This window comes from Stegodyphus dumicola, chromosome 6, assembly GCF_044657685.1.
Source record: "Stegodyphus dumicola isolate Sdum_Otavi_A_Nest chromosome 6, ASM4465768v1".
Classification (NCBI taxonomy): Eukaryota; Metazoa; Arthropoda; class Arachnida; order Araneae; family Eresidae; genus Stegodyphus; species Stegodyphus dumicola.
In genome coordinates, this window is record NC_140773.1 from 201371451 (window position 1) to 201393103 (window position 21653).

Genomic DNA, 21653 nt, shown 5'->3' on the forward strand with positions numbered 1-21653 from the left:
TTGAATTTTGAATGAGGCATATTTATAGTTCATAAATTGATTGATTTTCAAGAAAAAAATGTAGTAAGTGAAATATAAAATATGTATGTATGTATGCAATACATAATTTTTGTAAATTTTTATTTAGTTCACTCATGATATTTCACTGTAAGTGGAATTTTTTCATCGATTTTTAATTTATTTCTTGATAAGGTGTGTTCAAATTTATACACACAGGGTTGTTGAGACTAAACAGAAAATATAATTAAAAATAATTTTATGTAATAAGATTTTATTTAAAATGGATATGATAATAAATGCACTAAAAGGAGAAAAATAACTTATCATATAGTTTAATGGGAATAGATTAAATAATTACATTTTTGGAATTCTTGTACAATTTTATATCATAAATAATAAAAGTGTGCAGTGCCTGAGTAACAAAATCTATTAATTTATTTACATTGTCAAATGTATAAACCATTATCTTTTTAAATTTGTCATGGGTGCTCCATGCTTTTATTACTCGCAATATAAAATTGTAGATGAATTCTGTAAATAGAATTTTTTAATCTATTAACTCATTTAAGCTGTATGATAAATTTTCTACTGCTAGTGTATTATTATATCCATTTTAAACAAAAGCTTATTGCATAAAAACATTTCTTTTAATTGTATTTTATTTACAATAACAGTCAAATCCCACTATAGCACTGGTCAGTGCTAAAACATATTAACTTTGTGGTTCTGTCCAATTTGCTTTACACTTAATATTATTTTATACAACTGTAGCAAACCTCCAGATGTATGAAATCGAACATAGCAAAATTTATGGATATCTTGGACTGAAATGTTTTTGTGATTCTTATAATTTTGTCCAGGATTTCAACAAGTTTTCACTGAAAAATTGCTAACTCTTAAAAGCTTCTGCATTAGAATAGCAGAAAACTCCTTCAGTTCATTTTATCTTCACCCCCATTTTTTTTCTGTGTTCTAAACACAGGCTATATATAACAAAAATGTAATTTCAGGGATGGATCTAAACTATTATTTTTATGCTGAATGATTTATCATGTAGAATTATTAACATATAGGGAAACTGAAGACAGTGAAAAAGAAATTTAATAATTGAAACTAACCTTTAATAATTAAAAAGAAAAAAAAATACAGTTATTATTCACTTTTTGGGAGATGTTACAGTGCTAGTCTTTTTTGTAATTCATCAATTACTTTTTGCACTACTTTGAGAGATGTTCCATTTTTTTTCCTTATCAGATAAGATAAAGTGAACCAAACTTTCAGTCCCTTAAAAGTTTGTTATAATTTTTTTACATATATGCATTTTAAAAAATTTATATGTATGGGTGTAAGCATGTATGTAATAATTTAGATGTTGATAATAGTGTAGCGATGAAGGTGTAGCGAGAGTCATAATTGGCTGAAGACTTTTTCTTGAAAAAACAATTTCTTAGTACAGACATGGTTAAAGGAGAAAAGGCACATACTTTTTTTTGAAAGTTTTGTATTATAATACCGATTTATAATAATTTTCATAATTTAATAAAATAATTGTATTAAATATAATTTTTTTATCTAATGAGGCATATTTATAGTTCATAAATGTTTTAGGTGCATTTTCATTTATTAAAATATAATAATGCTTTATTTGACTATATATATTTCATTTTTGTTTAATCCATTATCTCTCTTTTTTTAATGACTATTAATTAAAATTCTTTTAACAGAGGTCTAGTATTTTGTCTCAGACATTTTCTTCTGGTGATATCCCTGCAAATTCTGTTCCTGATTTATTCAAAGATTTTGAAAAAGATCCATTTAATGAAGCAAAGCAAGGAGGTAAGTTATCAATAAAATGTATTAAAAACTTTTTATGTACCTTGTACATTAAATATATTATTAAGAGCATTTGTAATTATGATAACTTATTTTTTGTTTTACTTAAATGAATTGCTTGTTGGAAATAAACTTTTGAAAGTAATGTGCAAAGTATATTGGAGATCAAAACATTAGAGCATCTCCCTATTAGTAAGTCAGAAGTCAGTCTTCCTTCAGCGTAAATGATAGTCTGCATATTCTAAGGCATTGATTCTGTTAGATGCTGGAGGACAGCACAAGGAACTGAAAACTTTACTTGTTGGAACATTGTCTGTATTAATAGTCTAGACACTGATCCTAAATTGATATGTCTGATGGTTTATTTTAATACAATTCCTTTGAAATTCAACAGAGCTTAAATGTGGGCAAAACTAAGCCAGTATGTAATCCATGCCTTTATTGTCCTTTGGTTGGCCTATAAAGTTAATGTTATATAGCCTGCGTATAATCTGTGTTGACCCCACTTGTCAGTGTTGTATTGCTCAATGGTACATTAATTATTGATTATTAAATTAGTTGATAATACCTTCATATTAGAATGTTGATGTGATGGCCTTTGAGAACTTGAGTTTTCGTTTCAGACTCTGAATTATTCTTACAATATCAATAAATATAGCTTTAATTAAAATCTGTAATCACTTTTGCATCTAATGGTTCTGTGAGACTAAAGGTGCATCCAAGAGATAATAAGAGGTTTTGTTAACAATAACAACATTTATTTACAAGAAAATATACGAAAATTTCAATCAATTAGAGACATACTATTAGGCATCTCTGCCTTCCATGTCCTACACCTTTAGTATCCTGCCTGCCACTGACTATTAGGACGAACACAGCGCCCTCTAGTCAGAATGACACTGGAAATACGTAATACTCCCCACCTGAACTCACTTGAGTTCACTTACCATTGAATTTCAACTAAACTTACATTCAGGAACCATTTAAAATTGCAAGAATAAAAATATAAATAGCATGTTATATCAAATACAAAGCTTCAAAATTATTCAGTCACTTGACATACAAAAACCAATTACACTTTTAACTTCCAAAGAAAATTGTTCAAATATCAAGCATTAAAATATAAGCACGATTAAACTATCATTAATACACAGATAGAGCATTAACAGGTTGCAACTCAATTAAACTAACACAATTAAGGATTAATTTCCAAATTATACACAAGTTGTACTGAGCGTTTTATTTGTCCTTTAGGAGTCTGAAGAAGAAGAGAACGAACTTTTCCATCTCTTCCTGGATATAGCTCTAAGATTTTTCCCATCATCCACATATTTCCGGGATAACGCTCATCATTAATCAAAACAATAATCATTCACTTTAAATGAAACTATTTTATCTGGTTGTGGAGAAATATAAGCTGATCTTAGATTAAGTAAATATTCCTTTCTCCATCTGTTCCAGAAGTGATTCAAAAGTGTTTGCTGATATTTATATTTCTTTACCAAAGAATTCCTATTAACATTTAAATTTTCATTTTTATGTTTTATTACAGGTAAAGACACCAATCTTTAACCAATAAGAAAATGAGATGGGGTGAGTGGAGAGGGTTCTGAGGGTTCGTTGTACCTGATAGGCCTGGAATTAACCAGTGCTTCAATTTCCGAAAAAACAGTTTCCAATTCCTTCAAAGATAGAGAGGATCGTCCAACAATTTTTTTTAAGCAGGTTTTAACCGTCCGTATCTGTCTCTCCCAGAAACCTCCCCACCATGGACTTATTTCAACTATAAAATTCCAAACTATACCTTTAGAAGCAAACAAATTTTTAACTTGATCATTATCTATCTGATTCCACCATTTTTTCAATTCACTATTTGCTTTTTTAAAAGCTTTGGCGTTATCAGAATATATAGTGGAACATAATCCTCGACGAGAAACAAATCGTCGGAATCCTAACAAAAAGGAATCAGCACCTATGTTAAGAACTACTTCTAAGTGGATAGCTCTTGTCACTGCACAGCTGAATATAAGTAAATAACACTTTGAATTAAAATCACGAACAAAAAATGGTCTGGCAAATTCCACACCGCATACATCAAATGGTGGATGCTCTTGAATTCTATCAGGCGGTAAAGGGGCAACCACCTGCATTCCAGATTTCACTTTGAATCGTCTACAAATCAGACAGTTATTTAACACTTTTTTCACAAATTGACGATCTTTAACAATCCAGAATTGTTCTCGTAAATGTGTTAAAGTTGCATCAACACCTAAATGGCACATTTTAGTATGAGAATCACAGATAAGTAGTTCCACAAATTTATCATTAGATGGAAGAAGCCAAGGATGTTTGGCTCGCATGTCATTACTTGAAAACTGTAAACGTCCCTTTAAACAAAGTAAGTTATTATCATCAAGTTCAGGATTCAAATTAAATATGCGTGAACTCTTATCGATAGTTCCTTTAGAAAGAAGTTGGGTAACTTCTGTACTATAATGTTTGAATTGAGTAGCTTTGATCCAAAAATGCAAAGCTTGCTTGAGTTCTGGAGCACATATAGGTCCATTTAATTTTGTAGAATTAGGTTTAGAATTGTGCACAAACCTTTTAATCCAAGCAGTAACACGCAGTAATCTACTTAATTCGCTGAAGTCATTAATGTCCAGTAACGACGACATAGGTAAGTTTCCATTAGCTGAACTGGTTACCATGGAATTAACCAGTGCAGTCCGTCGCTCTTTCACTATAACGCGTTCATCACAGATGTCATTAAAATGTTGTAGCGATTCTTGAAGAAGCCACGAGTAAAGTGGTTTAGACAACCAAACAGGGCCTGACCACCACAGAGAACTTGTAAGAATCCTCCTAGCCGATTCTCCTCTAGTAGTAAGGTCCGCGGCATTATCGGAGCCACTGCAATGGTTCCAACACTCTGGTAGAGTCAGCGACTGCACTTGAGCTACTCTGTTGGCGACAAATGGTTTCCATTGTTTAGAAGATCCTTTCAACCAATGAAGGACGATTTGAGAGTCGCTCCAAAAGAAAATTTGTTTCGCGAAATTAGGAAATAGACCTTGTAAATAATTTCCTAAACGTGCAGCGAGGAGAGCTGCCATTAACTCTAATCTTGCAAGAGTCAAAGTTTTTAAAGGAGCAACTTTACTTTTTGACATTATAAAGCTCACTTTGATTTGGTTATTGTAATTCACGTACCTTAGGAACGCAACAGCCCCATATGCCTTGGGACTGGCGTCACAAAACACACGAAGAGAAACTTCACTTATTTCTACACTTTCAAAAAACCTTCTTTCAATAGATACTGATTCAAGTTCACGAAGTTCAAAACACCAGGTTTTCCATTTATTTTGTAGGTCACTTGGCAAATCTTCATCCCACTGTTAAACCACGTTCCCACATTTCTTGCAGAAGAATTTTCACAGTGATTACGAAGGGACTAATCAGTCCACATGGATCAAATATCTTTGAAATAACTCTCAAAACGTGACGCTTGGTGATTCTAGCATCAATGGAATCCCTAACATCTCTTAAATCTAATTTAATTTTATCCTCAATCTGATCCCACTTCAATCCCAAGAAATGCTTTTAATATCTCTATTTCCGTAGACGTCAAATAATAAGCATCTTGAACGGTATTGGCTCCATAGCAGAGATCATCAACATAAAGAAAAGAATTTAACATGTCATAACATTTTGGATGATGTTCCTTAAATTTCTTTATGTGAAATTTCAAAACGCAAGCCAAGGAAAATGGCGAAGTAGTTAAACCGAATGGGAGACAATTTAAATGAAGAGTTTCGGTTGAATCACCTACCTCTTCGGGAAACCACAAAAATTTAAGGTACTTTCTATCTTCCTCCGCAATCTCTATCATAAGAAAAGCTTTCTCTAAATCTCCGCAAAATGCAACTTGATATTCTCGAAATTTAAGAATTATGTCCAATAAATTTGCATAAAGATTTACTCCTGATTCTAGAGACTCATTAAGAGATTTATTATTTTCATTAGCCTTACTGCTACAGTCATAAACAATTCTAACTCGAGTTGTTTCCTTGTCATCCCTAATTACCGCTCTGTGAGGCATATAATATCCTAAATTTTTATCTTCATTAACACATTTTCCCACAATCTGACATTCTAACTGATCTGATATAATTTGTTTATACTGGTCATAAATTTCTTGATTTTTATTTAGTTTGTGCTTTAACGAATCAAAACGCTTTTTCGCAACCTCATAATTAGAATTCAACCCAACTGCAGGTCCCAAGTTTTCCTTCCACATCAATCTACAAACGTACCTTTCCCCATTTAATTCCAGAGAATTTTCAAATTTTTCAATCAGTTGATTATCCCATTCAGAAAAGTTTTGTTGGCCTACTGAAATTCTTCTATTTCCCAAAATTTTTTCAAATCGCACAAAATTGAAGACGAGTCCATGACTAAGCATACATTTTCATAATTATTAGTCAATTTATTACTTCCTTCCACTCCCGCTAGTAACCAACCGAAACAAGAATTTATCGCAGTAATGTTTTCATTTAACTTTACTCTCTCGTCATAAACAATATCCCAAAATAAATCGCATCCGATAAGTATTTCCGTCTGGCAGTCGCCAGAAAATGAATCAGCCTAGAGGTAAACCTCTTTCCTTCAAAGCATTGCGAATAGATACATCAGGAATTTTCAAGGACAAATTAGATATATATTCCGTTATGACAGCTTCTAACTCGTACGATTTCGAACTTTGATCCCTATTGCGCAACGTCAATGAAACGATACCGTATTCCTTCTCACGTGCTATTTTGTCTCCGAAAGCAAAAATAGCTATTCTTTCGTAGCGTATTGGCTTTAATTTTAATTCTTTAACTAATCGAGATGAAATAAAACTTCGATGACTACCATTGTCTAAAATAACATTAGTTAAGACTGAATTTTTATCCGAACAGGCTAAAACTGTACATGTTTGCAAAAAGGGCTTATTTTTGGTACATATATTACTATGAGACACAGAAATATTCTCGGCGTTTTTATTAGATTTAGATTGTGAGTCATTCAAAATAGTTTCGCTTTCCAATTGCTTCTCACAACCTCTCGTCTTAACATTAACGGGTTTATTTTTTCTACACACAGACTCATGATGAAAATTGCTTAAACAATTTTTACACGATATTTTTGCCCTACATACGCAAGACGTGATATTTTTGAAAACAACACCAGCATCTAGCTTCAGTCCTGAGCTTATTTATTTTTTGTTCTACATCCAATTTTTTACAACTTACGGAATCGTGATGACCGTCACAGAATAAACAAGCATTTTTTATTTGTGTATTTAACGCTGAAGCAGTTGATATATTTTTAGGCTTTGAATAGTTTTTCTGATAAGTTTGACCACTTTGATAATTTTGGGAAAAGGATCGTTTTGTTTCGTAACTTTTTAGGGGGCTCATCACAGTTTCGGCAATTTCCCTAGATTCGACTTCATTCCTCAAAAACGTAATAGTTTCAGAAACCTCACAATTCACTTCCCTGCTTCGTTTTCGGTGAAAATCTAACACCAAATCTTGTGGTAGCAACTTCAATAATATTGGATTCAATAAATGCCCATATGAACCCTCCGTTACATGTAATGAACGCAAATTTCTTATATTAACTTCTATTTCATCGTATAATTTACGCAAACCCTTAACATTAGACGAACTTCTCACGGGTTCTAAGCTTAATAATTTAGTCATGTAAGAATTTATAATAGAGTCAGTTCTACCATATCTTTGTTTTAAAAGCTCAAGACATGAGTCATAGTTTTTCTCATTCAATTCAAAACCCGCAACAACGTTATATGCAGGACCAGAAAGAAGAGATTTTAAATATTGGAATTTTTCAATTTTCGTAAGTGAATTGTTTGAACCGATTGCGCTATCAAAGCAGTTTAAGAATTCCATAAATTTGCCAGAATCACCATAGAATCGCGAAATTTCTAACTTTGGTAATTTTAAAGCCGTAACAGTGTTTTCCGAAACACTAGATGTGTTAAGAACTGAAGAAGTCCGCTGAACATTTTCTGCTGCTAATTCTTTAATTTTGCTCTTTAGTTTAATCTTAGCTAACAATATTTTGTCCTCGTATTCTTCCGAAGCTTTTAATTCGCTTTAAAATTTTTCTGGATCGTCTATGAGTGCTTCCACCTCTAAATCATGGCTTTTCAAGATCTGCTCTTTCGTTTCTAATAGTTCCAGTAGTTCTGATAATGAACTTACGTCTTCGACGGCTTCATCAAGCTTCTGCACTCTTTTAACTAGCTTAGTAACACTAGCGCGAACGTTACTTCTTTTTTCAATTATTTTTGAAAGCTTATCCATATTAACTCCGAATTTGTGAGTACAAAAGGTCTTACCTCCACAGTCCAGTATGCAATGTTACGTATCCAAAAGCGTGCATAAAGTATCCAAACTTCTCAGAAATATAATCCAGTAATGATGACTAATTACTTCCGATATTCCACATTCCCGGCCGATGCACCAATTTTGCATCTAATGGTTCTGTGAGACTAAAGGTGCATCCAAGAGATAATAAGAGGTCTTGTTAACAATAACAACATTTATTTACAAGAAAATATATGAAAATTTCAATCAATTAGAGATATATTATTAGGCGTCTCTACCTTCCATGTCCTACACCTTTAGTATCCTGCCTGCCACGGACTATTAGGACGAACGCAGCGCCCTCTAGTCAGAATGACACTGGAAATAATAATCACCATATTTAATAATTTTTGTCAGTTTTGATAGACATTAGATGTTCTCATGTTTTGTTTTTATATTTTCTGCTCTCCTTAAAGCTTGCCAGTATTATGCTTTTGGTCCTTGTTGTTTTTGTGAAGCATGATTAAAACTTCATTTATCTTCACCAAAGAAGTGTTTATTTTTTATTTATAAATATAATAAGAACTATTTTAAATGGAAAATTTGCTTGTGTATTTATTATTTGTAACTTTTTGCTTTATGTATTTTAGTTCAATTAAGATGATAAGTGACTAAGTTAAAATGATATAAGTGGCTTTATTCAATTTTCTTATCAATTAAGTGAATTCCTTTCATCGATTTCATGTGTTGATGTATTTGATGTTTTTTAGTGTATGTTAGATTTTCACAGCATTAAAGCATTTGGCTCTTTATGATTAAAATAATTAAAGGAATTAACTCTAGTTACTTGCTAATTAATTTATCTTTTTTAAATCTCTTTCATTTGCCATTTATAGAATAATGTGAAATTTTTGCTGAAATATTTTTTAATTTCAGGAAATGGATCAGAAAGTGCATCATTTGCTGATTTTAGCAGTGCCTTTGGTAATTCTGGTAAGAATATATAATTTCTGATAAAATTTCACCATGGGAGGGGGGGGGGAAACTCCCTATAATTTTTAATTTTAAATCACCTTTAAATAAAGCAGCTAAGATGAAAAGATTTGTATTTCAAATCTTAATTTCATATGTTTTAGTCTTAATAAAGTGTAAAAAATATTATTCTGTTTATAAATTTTGAGATGTTTTTGTTAAATTTATTATTTTGAGAAAATTAAAAAGGTTTTTGGTAAATATGCTTATTTAAAAGGAATTATTAAATTATGAGTAATGATAAAAACAGATGAATAACAGTGGTTCCCAAGCATTGCACTATGGTAGTCAGACTTACTATAAAATATTCCTGTATTTGCACTAAAATGATACTTAGTGGTTTTATTATCAAATCATCAAAGTGCTGTTGCTATGAGATAAAATATTTCTAACGAATACTGTACAACTATTTACTGGTTTTGAAAACCACCTGTTATCTTTCTGGTTTAGGAAATCACTGAATTTGACGGGGTTTGGTGCCCATGAACTAGAATTAAAACTGCATCTAAATTTATATCTCTGGAAGGAAATCTTATTAAACTATCTTATGACATTGCACTTGAGATCAAAGATAATAATCTGCTGCTAAGCAATATGGTTAAGTTAATTTTAATTCTGTTTGTGAGATTAGATTTATGAAAAGTGGTATTTTTTGCAGTTACTAGGATAAAAACAAATGCTGAGAGTACTGGTGTGGAACATGAAATGAGGATAATCGTTTTTAGTTTGGTCATAAGATTTCAGAAAGTCTGAAGTATAAAATAGGCTTACATTTGTTGCTGATTATTTATGATTTATTAGGAATATAGTTGTTCAAAATATAAATTTAGTTAATATTCTTTGGGAAATTATCATATGAATTTGAAATACATGTTTCGTTAAAAAAGTGCACAAGCCATAGCATAGCTAGGTCCTCATCAGATTTTTAGATATTGTGAAGTGAGAAAATTTGTAAATAACTGTTATAAATATTCCAGATGGTTTTACAATTAAGTTATTTCGTTGTATACAGTTCCTTTAAGAAATATATAAATTCGAGAAGTTTAGTTTATCATCAGTTGAATTACATACTCGTGTTGCATTTTGATATCTAATTTTTCCTCCAATACTTTTTTAAAATTTTACTTTTTTATTTTCTAGTGTGTGAAGTTTTATTATTTTGGAATTCCATGAGATGGGGTGATATGTAAAATCACAAAAGTTGAATTGTACCTGAAATTAGTTTAAAAAATATTATTTTTAATACCACTTAATATAAAATAGTTTGTAATAATGTGTTAAAAATTGCTATAAAATTTATATAAAATTAACATTGCATTTAATTAGTTCTTGAAAAATAATATTTTAAATATTCATGTTGTCTAAATAAATTAAACTGTAGTATAGTTTACTGTTTTAAGTTTTAGAATTTCTTTTATACTAGATGGTTAAATAATAGGTAAAATTTATTACAATTACTATCTCTCTATATTATATATAGAAAGAGGGAGTGTTCTTGAATGATTGAATATTTGTCATCCTCTGGTTTCTCTCTTGTTTGTATTCGTTTACAACTTCAGAAATTTTTGACTAAGACTTTACATCCCATTAATTGATTTTTGCTATTAATTAATGAAGTATTCTAACTTAAATTCTAACCATTATTATCACTTCATTTATCAGTTTATTTTTATTTACTTATTTATTATTATTTTTTTAATTTGGGGATTATTTATCTAGGTACACGTAAAAAATATGTGTATGTTTTATAATAATCTGTAGCTTGTGAAATATTAATATCCATTTTTTCAAAGTCGAGAATAAAAGTAGTTAGAATTAAAATAAAGTAGAATTTTATTTTCTTTCTTTCTTTCTTTTATATATATATATATATATATATTGACAATATATATATAAGATATATATATATATATATTGTCATATATATATAGTCAATTATTTTCCTGATATGATGTAAACTTTTGATTGCAAGTTATAAATTAAGACTGTATTGAAAAGTTTAAGAGTTAAGATATATAAATATTCAAGTTAAGTTTCAAACCTACGATATACTGAATGGCACTTATAAGCATGCTGTGATATAGTAAACAAGCATCTCACATACTTTCCATGCTTAGTTACACATGTTTCTTGAAGTATAAAGGCAATGATTCTAATGTTTTTAAAACCACACAAAAAGTTTTAAAATTTTACTGTAAAAAGTAATTTTTATAATGTTCTAATTTAAGTAAGAGTAGATGACTTTTTACTTGCTTTTCCATATTGAGGGGGATTATCAGAAGTGTTGTTTAAAGAACAACTTTAAATGAAATTAAATATGCATATTTTCTAATATTTTAAGGTATACTTTAAATTTTCCAAATATATTTTTAAAATTGGTTTTATTAAAATATTTAAATCCTTCCAGCCAGCCCACTAATTTTGAGTGACTTAAAAGTTTTTTAAAAATCTATTTTTCCTGGAGTAAGGAATCATCTACTGTAATTCTAGTGCAAAAATCATGATAGTCTTGTATGACTAAAAACATGAATGGAGAGAACTGGGTAGAAGGAAGAAGAAAAATGAATAAAAGCGTCATCTTTATATAACATTGCAGAATAATTTTCAGTGTAGTTGAATGTTTATAAGAATCAAAGGTGGGATTTTTGGTGACATATCAATATGTACCAAACAAGATTCTTGATTATAATGTATCTGAAATTTGTGTTAAAAATGAGTTAGAACTAAGAATAATTAATTTTTGTTCATAGTTTTTATTTTAAAAGTTCTAAATTGGATTCAAGGTATCATAAGTTTACTGTGTTTTGTGTTTTGTCAGTGATTACTTGAGCCAATACTTAGTATTTAAAAGTTTTGCAGTATGTTAAATGTAAATATTTATTTTTCAATAAACAAGATAAATTTTGTAGTTTTAATATTTTTCTCATTATTCTGACACATTAAATATTAGGTTCCAAAGTTGCTTTAACTACTTCCGGCCAAACACAGAGTAGTGTTTCTGTCAGTTCCTCATCCGCTACTATTCAACCTTCTGTTCTCCAAAACTCTACGAGTCACAAAAAACCAGCCCCTCCACCCCCTGATCGTTATGCTGCTCTGGCTGATCTCGATAATCAGCTTCATCAACAAGCAACATCTGACATGCCTACTTCCATTCCATCCGGTATTGTTGCGTCCACAACTTCATCCGTATCTGTGTTTTGGTCATCTGCTGCTCCTGCCATGAATACTGCAGGATTTCCTGCAGTATTTCCTGGTGAGTATGAGTTTGAATTCTTAACATTACTTTTGGTTGGTAATTCTTTGTAAATGGTGATACTGTGAAAAAAAAATAAGTATTTAATGTAAATCATTATTCCTACGCGTAAATGCATAATTGTTGAATATCATTGATAAACAGCTCACAAGAAACTTTGAGAAACAGGCCATAAGAAAACGACAAATCTGAATTCTGTGTGTCAAGAATATTGTAGTTCCAGAATTTAAAAACATTTTGTCAATTATTTGCAAGTTAAAAGAATAGGAATGCATTTCTTCATGTTATATGAAAAGTACTGCGATAGTTGTATAAGAATGTAATGATGAAGTATAAATAAATTTTATCTTTTCTTGAATATATATTTTTCTAAAATACACTAAATGCTTTAAATGCTGGCAGCATTTTCCAAGAAGAGACATATAAGATTGTATAGTTTATGATTATTGCTGTAGCTTTTATTGAGAGTTATTTACAATTGTGAGAAAAATTGAAAAAAATGCTGCAGCAATTAAAAAAAGGGAGAGAGAGAGAAACTCTATCAAAAGCAATAAAATGTCAGGTAAAAGTAAGGGCAAGTTGAGTTCTGAAATTCTGCGTAAAAACGTATTGGGAATAAACATGAAAATACGTACAAGCAGAAATTTCAAGTCGGAAACTAAATTTAATATAAATATATAAAGGACAAGAAAGAGCTGAGAGATTATATTTGAAAAGATTTGAGTGGCAGGATCTGGTGAAATTCATAATTATCTGGTTGTAATGAAAGTTTTCCTCTTACTGGATGTCTCTTCTGAATTCTGATTTCGTCAGTAATCTTTAAGAGATCAGAAATAGCCAATCTGATGCTCCTCCCCTGCATAAATCCATATTGCTTTTCATTTAAAGATAACAGAATTTTTAAACAGGGTTCGTACGATCCTTAAAAGTCCTTAAATTTTTTGAAATCGGTTTTTGGTCCTTAAAAGTCCTTAATTTTGGCCAAAATCAGTAGAAGGTCCTTAATTTTAATCATCTGAAATTTCTCTGTTTTTACGACTGCCATTTTGAGTGTGAATTAGCATTTTGGAGGAATATTTTTGGCGATTCACTGACGAATATGATTATCTTTTGAATGGGTTCATGGGTTATAATTTATTTCTATGTCTAATATAAATGATGGGATACTCGAGTTTCTAAGCAAAAAGTGAAACATAAGCATTTTGAAATTCATTTTTTCTAATAAAGAGCTCTTAAACAACTTTTCGCTTTTGGGGTTGTGAATTCTTTTATTAAACCGTTCTAAATTTGAAGACTTGTCAACATTTTGGCGATTTTAAGATCAGTTTCTATAGAAAATTTTTAATTCCAAGATCTGAGAATTTTTCGGCAATTTTTTTTAAAACATCATAACATTAATAAATTTCATTAAAATAATAGTAATATATTAGAATTATATTTAAAAAAATAACTTTAAAAAACATTTATATTTTTTGCTGTCATATTATAAAGTTTCGTTTTGGTAACTTATTATACAATATTTTGAATCTGAAAAATAAACAAGATATAATGCTATAAAGCATAATTTACGAAACAGCTCTTAGTAAAGGCAAAATTAGTTATGTAATTAATTGAAAATGTATTCTTTTTAATTTTTTCATAGTAAGCGTTTTTCCCATGTAATTCTCTCAGATTATTCGAAATTCTCAGAATATGCATCAGTTTTCTCTATAAAATTAATTTTACACTTTTTCCTTCCTTTTTTTTCCAAAATATTTCTGGCTTTTTTCTGTTACAGAATTGGTTGGAATAATTTTTCTTTAGTATTTTAGACATTGCAGCATAGAAAGTTTAGAAGAACTTGAACACAAGATTTAGAGACCAACGATTCTAGAAGATTCGAGAAATATGTGACAAAATGAAAAATGTCTCCATGGTATCAACACGTAATGGATGTATTTTACAGAAAGTTTGCGATGAAATGTTACTTTTTGGAGAACATCTGGAAGAACAACAGAAACATAATATTTGAATGTTTTACTCCTGATACTAGAATCTTTTTTCTTAACATGTTTATCTTCCCTTTATTCTCTCTACTTTGCACTAGATAGAAGCGTGGAAAATATCAAAAATGCTTCTAATCTTATCACTTGGGCAGGCATTATAGAAAGAGATTTTTTTATTAATAAAGAAATTGAAAACTTACAATTTAGAAGATTCATCTAATATGTCTAAATGCATCGTACACAGAGCTGGTGCTAGGCATTTTCCCATCTGATGCAATTTCTGTGGATCCTAAATTCTGCTGCCTAGTGCTTTTCTAAATTTTGCTTCCAGTGCCTGCTCTAAAAGTTTTGCCATTTCTAGATTTTGTTGTACTGTGTGTTGCTCAATTTTAAAAATTCTGCCACACCAGCTCTGTAACCAGCCTATACCATATATATTTCATATTTCTTCTGAATGTTCATATTACTAAAGAAATAAAATTAACCACTTTTTCTGTACATTTTAAATGCATTTAGTGTTTTTTAGAATAACAGAAATCCTTAATTAAATCCAAAAATTCTAAAATTAAAAGGAAACATGTTGAAGAAAGAAACTGAACACATAAAATTATTCTTCAAAGATATGTGCTGTTATTATTATGTAAATTACCCAATTGTTTATGATTTCAGCCTTTACTATAACTTCCCATTTCTGTTTCTTCATATGAGAGAGTTACTGAGCCAGATTAAATTAAAATTAAATTGTATAATCCTTGACACGTAGTACACATTTTTAGTTTGAATTTGACTGTTCTTGTTTAATTACGTCACCGTGAGCTGTAATTGACTTTGTTAGCATAAAAACATGCCTTTATGTTTGTTCTAAGTTCTTTTTAAAGAAGAGGCTTATTTAAACCTTTGTCTGATATTGTAGTTACTTTCAGACACACTGATAATTTGCTTCATGTCTCTCATGGGGGGATATTTAGCTTTTACCAGATCAAGTAAACCCTCATAGGTACATTGTGGAGAGGTTGACAAGCTAGGAGATAAAGCACACAGAAACTAGCGAGAACACTGGTTTACATATTGAGACAAATTTCTAATTATTGCCAAAAAAGATGCTTAAAGAGAAGGAAATCGATATAAACTAGCCAAAATGTTTGCGAAGGCTTGTAGACACATTAAGTATTTTTGAAAGCAGGAAAGATAAAAAATTAACAATGCCTTCTCCGGGAATCCTGGAATCGCAGACCCCTGGAATACTGGCCCAGTGTACAAACCACTGCACCATGAAGGCTCGCCAAGAAAGTGGTGAAATACCTTATATACTGCCCCTTTTAAAGGGCGACTGTGGTTTTTAGAGGACCCAATTGCCAAATCCTGGGTGTGGAAAACCATCATTTAACACCCTTTTAGTTCAGGCACCACTGTAGAGACATTATGTATTTTTGAAAGCACGAAAGATGAAAAATTAACAACGCCTTCGCCGGGAATTGAACTGCTGACCTCTGGAATACCGGCTCGATGTGCAAACCACTACACAAAGGCTCACCAAGAAGGTGAGAGAAATACCTTATAGGCTTCAAATTAAAATGACGGATAAATATTTTGTTCAGTGTTGTTGTTACAAAACATTCTGTAGCTTTTAAAGTGTAGTTATCCTAATATCGTTTAAGAATCAATTTCATAAATTACATTTATTTTAAACTGCAAAATTTTATTAGATTTTGATTTTAGTAGGGCTTTTTTTTTTTAACAAATATTTTTAAAAAATAAAAGTGGTCATATAAATCCATAATGACTAAGGTTATCTAATTACCTAATTTAATTATTTATAACTAACTACTTACCCTTAAAAATTATCTCTTCATATTAAAGTGAGTTATTGCCTTTCATTAATACTCACTGTGGTCACAAGATAAAAATTAAAAATGTAAAAATTCAAGTAAAACATATTCTTTGCACCTACTGATACTTAAAATAATATATACGAAACAACTTATCACCTCTGGTGCTTTAGTGGCTTATTAGAACCTTAAAGTATATTAACTGAGTTACAATCTCTGGAACTCTACATAAAGCTATGACATTAACTGCACTAAGCAAAGCATGACTAACTTTCAACCGTGCCTAAATCAGGCTTTTCAGGTTTGTTCCAGTCGTCAGGTCTCTTTCTAGACAAGCAGCAGAGGGACAACATTCAGTCAGTTGTTATGAATCATGCTGATTATGATCTTACTTCTCATTTTAACGTATGCCGTTTGACATAAAATCTCCCTGCTATTTACTAAACCTCTAGACTGACCAAGTATGTGACAAAATGAGATATAAAAAAAAAAATCAACATAAAGCTAACTATTAGTAAAACTTAAATGTCACTTATCTTCTTTCAAATATATCCAACTATTATAAGTGTAAAATATTTAATGCTACTTGATAAACTGCATGAAGTTTATTTTATTCCCAAACTTATTAATAATTATGTTAGTTAATTCATGTTTAGTAATAATGCATACTACTTAGGGATCTATTTTATTTTTAGGATGGTATAACAAAAGTGAAATTCAGGCATAGAATAATATATTTAATTGAATTTATTCAGTTTCCATTTGCTCATAGGTCCTTAATTTTTTCATTAATGGGCCTTAAAAGTACTTAATTTCCATGTGCAAAAATGTGTACGAATCCTGTATACATAAATTACCTTTTGGTTTTTCTTTGTAGGCAACTTCATTTGAATTTCATACTTTAAGAGAGAGTTATTTTTAATTTTCTCTTCTAATGTACTGCTATCATTCTTATTTGGTAGTTCAACCACTAAACCTCTTTTATTGACTTTTCTGACATTTTTAATACCTACTTTTAATCTGGTGGGGTCAGTAGCATTAACGATCTTTGACTTAACTTTCTTTGATGATGTTTCACCATTATTTGGATAAAGCAAAATCTGCATCTTATTTCTTAAGTTTATCTCGACTAGATAGCAGATTTTTGTTCTTTCATTATTTTGGCAAATGTTCTTTCAACTCTTTGTTGAATAGGACTCTTTTCTATTTTCCCCAAACTCTCCTTAAATTAGACTTGCTTTCAAAGTGGGGAAAAAAAAAAAAAAAAAAAAAAAAAAAAAAACCCAAAAGATCATGCTATTTATTTATGTTAAATATCTCTTTCTTTAAAGTCAGTGTTATTACCACAAAGTATGGTCCTAGCCTGTGCAATAAGTTCACTATCATTTGTTACAAGCTTTGGCTGCATCTCAAAATTAATTTTGAGATAATTTAACAACCTAGAATATGTTGTTTCCCCAGATTGGAAGTGGAGTTCAGTATTTGACTTCCTGACTGGGGAGTTGGAGCCTCTCCGAGGTCCTGAACTCCTGGGGAGTATGTTTTGAAAGATCAAACACAGAAATCTAGTAACACTTTACAGAATTTGCAAATTCTGCTTTTGCTGTATACACTAAACTTTCAACTCCATTAACTGTCCTTGGGTGATATTCTTGTGTATGCAGAAGCAACATGTTCTTAGTTTGACCTTAATGTTCGGGCATTTCAGTTTTTTTAGAAACATAACTTACAAAATTAATAACTGCAGTTATTGAAATTATCTTGCCTATTATGTAATGCATTTTTGTTATTTATAATAAGTAAAAAAATGCTTTAATTCCCGTTTTTTATTGTGTATTTTACAGTTGCACAAAATCCATTTGCACACACTGCATCAACTTGGTCTCAACAATCTATGATTTGTACACCAAATCCTTTTCAAACTGTTCCACAGCAGATTCCTGTGGGTAGCAGCAAAAGTGTCCTTCCACATCAAAATGCAAATGGATTACCAAATGCCAACTGTGCAAAGCCGAGCTTACCTAATGGAAATATTGGAAATTCGTTTTGGCCTAGCCAAGTTTGGGGTTCACCAATTCAAAATGGTCAACCCGATGCCTTTTCAGGTAAAGGTGCTCCTGTTGTGGACAGTTATAACCCATGGGCTCAATCCTTTGGATCAAGTGGTGCCAATCCATTCCTGGTGAGTATGCCATCTCTTCTTTTTGTGCAATAATGTCAGAATATCCGTGCTATCTAAGTACTCTTTTCATTTTGGAATGTTGCTTAACTAATTTAAATACTAATGCATATGCTACATCTTTGCATTTTGTTTGATCTCTAGCTGAAATGGAGACATTTTTGTGTCTGAGATCTATTAGGAATAAAGGTTCTAACATTATACTTATTTAAATAGTAGCAGAATTTGTTTGTCTGAATTAGAGATGGTAATTTTTTGATTTCCCATGAAATCTGTTTTTGGCATTTAATAATAAAAGTTCATGTGCATAATGTTGATAAGCAAGTACATGAAATATGTACATTTTAGTTATGTATATTGATATTAAAAATAATGAGTGATTTTTTGTTTTCTTCCTCACAATGTTTACAGGTAATTATTTTTATCGTGTGTCGAGCTCTAAACATGAAAAGCATTTTCTAACTTTTAGAAAAAATTTTTCATTAGAATGCCAATAAAAGTTAAAGTAAAATATAATTTACATGCCATATTTAAAAAAATATCAGTCTGTTATCGAAAAAGAATCGGTAAATATTGCAGTCTAAACTCTATTCTAAAGAATGGATAAGGAGTGTTTATATATGTAAAGTACATTTATTTGTATTCTTCGTAGGATGTTGTATAATTCAAAATAAATAAATAAATAAATAAATAAATAAATAAGCCAGTCTAAGACTGTAGTCTAAAAGAAAAATGATTTTAAAACTGTACTCTTCCAAAAAAGCTATGTTTCTTTTTAGACTATAGTCTAAGTTGTTAAATTATAGAACAGTATATACACTGCAGGCCATTAAAATTGCAACACCATGAAGGAAAGCAAACACAAAAAAGATATTTATTGCATATAAGCAGTATGGCATAAAGGCAAAATCATTAAATTTGTAAGCATTTGGAGGGTTACAGGGGTGCGAAATTAGTAGAAGCAGCTGCCACTACTGGCAGCTAAAACGGCGCTTACCCCATTAGGCATGGAGTCAAGTTGGGCTTGGATGACAGAAATGGGCAACTCATTCCATGGTGCTTCAAATCTGTGCCACACTTCATCAACTGTGTTAGCTGGAGAGGAGCGGCGGGCCAGTCTCTCAGCAACCAGTGACCAGATGTTTTCTATGGGCGACAGATCTGGAGACTATGCAGGCCAGGGCAGCAGTCAAATACCTGTGTATCGAGGAAGGTCAGAACACGATGTGCAACATGTTGTCTTGTATTATCTTATTGAAACATGGCATTTGGGGGCCTTAAAGATAAGGTGTAACCATTGGACATAAGATGTTAGAAATGTACCAATCTGCTTTAAAATTACCGTCGATCCGAACTAGAGATGTGCGTGTTGTGTACCCAGTGGCTGTCCAAACCATCACACCATGTGCAGGGTCCCTATGCAGACATGTATATGGCCACCAGAATACTGCACGTAGAAAACATCAGAAACATTTAATGTCATACAGAGTCTGATTCAAGTTAAAAATAACGATAAATGATGGGAAATTCATCGCAGTTGGAAGCTTTGGAAATTTTTAATACCTCTGATGACAGTTACAATTTATAAAATGAAGTTACCTTTAGAAAATTTTCGGAATCTGTACAATTTTAGAACAACATATGTACGGCTTGCTTGCAATGAAACGAGCAGGCAGGGGAATTGCAGGATAGTTTGTAGGTAGCAGAAAAACGATTTGAGTCATTGTGATGCAGATTTAGTATGAAGAATCCGAAGTTTCATGAGCATTTGCAAAGTTGTGAGAAATCATCATTTACAGGAAAGTATCACTGAAGAATTGAAGTATTTAAAAACTGAAAAAGGGTACTTTTCATTGTATCAAGCTGTATAATTGGAGAAAACAGACATCAGAAAACTTCATGTTGATGTGTTGAAGACTTATTATTATTGAATGAATGTTTAGGATCAGATGTTTCTTTCCATTCAAAGTCTGTTTCATTGCTTTTAAAATTATATCAATATAGGCTTGTAGCTTTAGGGAAATCTAGCTGAAGCTTTCGAAATTTTCTGAATTCCTGTTCTTACTGACATGAAGTTAGGCTGCGTTGGTGTATATATTGAGTCCTGTGCCAACTTTACATTTTTTGATTAATTTTATTGATAATTTTGTAATTTATAATCTATATTTTTGTAAATAACAACTTTGAATTGCTAGTTTCAAAGGGTCCCAGTACAAAGGGCTAATTTTTGTTAAGTAAAACTTTAATAGTTCAGAACCCAGATTCTTTATTCTTTCTAGGCAGAATAAAATTTATTTAATTTGTTTATGTTTTGATTTTTTGTTAATTTAGATAATATAAAATAAAGTAAAAATAATAGCATAATTTAAAAAAAATAAAAGCTTTTAAGATTCTATATTATGCCCAAACGAGCATTTTTTTTTTTTTTTTTCCCATTTACAGACACATATACATTTTGAGAGCATTTGGGCTAACACTGCTGTGGGCTAAAAATATTTAAAATAGCATATCTTTAGAATTTCCGATAGGCAATCTCGCACGCTGGAGATAAAAAATGTTTTATTTAAAATTTTGTTGTTTTAAATTGAAGTGTTGCTACTGCTTGCTTTGAAATTGGTGAGTTTTTTAATCAGAAATTTGTTAAAATTTTACAAAATATGAAATAGAAAATAAGATAAATTTGAAATTCCAAATTCGGGCTTCTAGGTGCTCATGTTCGTGTGGACGACTATGTTATTCAAAATTTGATGATTTTGATGATGGTGTTTTTTCACAATGTGAGAAACATGCATACATTCACGCAGATTCTGTGTTATTTAATTTCTTTAAATATAACACAGGGCGATAATACTTGGTGGCAACAATTTGAAAAGGTATACAGCCTTTCATAGTAATTCGATGCAAAATCCCATTTCAATACTAAGGGCTCTTCTATGTTAACGATGATGAAAATGAAGGAAGAAACAGTACTAGTGAAAAGAATGTATCACATATTAAATTGTCTCAGTTTATTGCCATTTCATCTTATTTTTATTTAATCCAGACACCCTTGTGCTTTTTTGGATGCTAGAAATAATTAAATTGATAGATGCTGGAGAACAAGACAGTTATCTCAGTAAACTTATAGATTATGTAACTCAAACCCTGAAAGTGGGCTGTCAT

At 30.8% G+C, this 21653-nt stretch overlaps 1 protein-coding gene across 1 annotated transcript in view; it reads left to right on the top strand.

Annotated features, from left to right (window-relative positions):
* The window catches only part of LOC118186071 (uncharacterized), a 40296-nt gene that overhangs the window by 13857 nt on the left and 4786 nt on the right, over positions 1–21653 (top strand). The window contains exons 4-7 of the mRNA XM_035356075.2: positions 1725–1836; positions 9147–9203; positions 12193–12498; positions 18157–18494. Coding sequence (XP_035211966.1) covers positions 1725–1836; positions 9147–9203; positions 12193–12498; positions 18157–18494 — 813 coding nt within the window. The remainder of the gene's footprint in view (positions 1–1724; positions 1837–9146; positions 9204–12192; positions 12499–18156; positions 18495–21653) is intronic.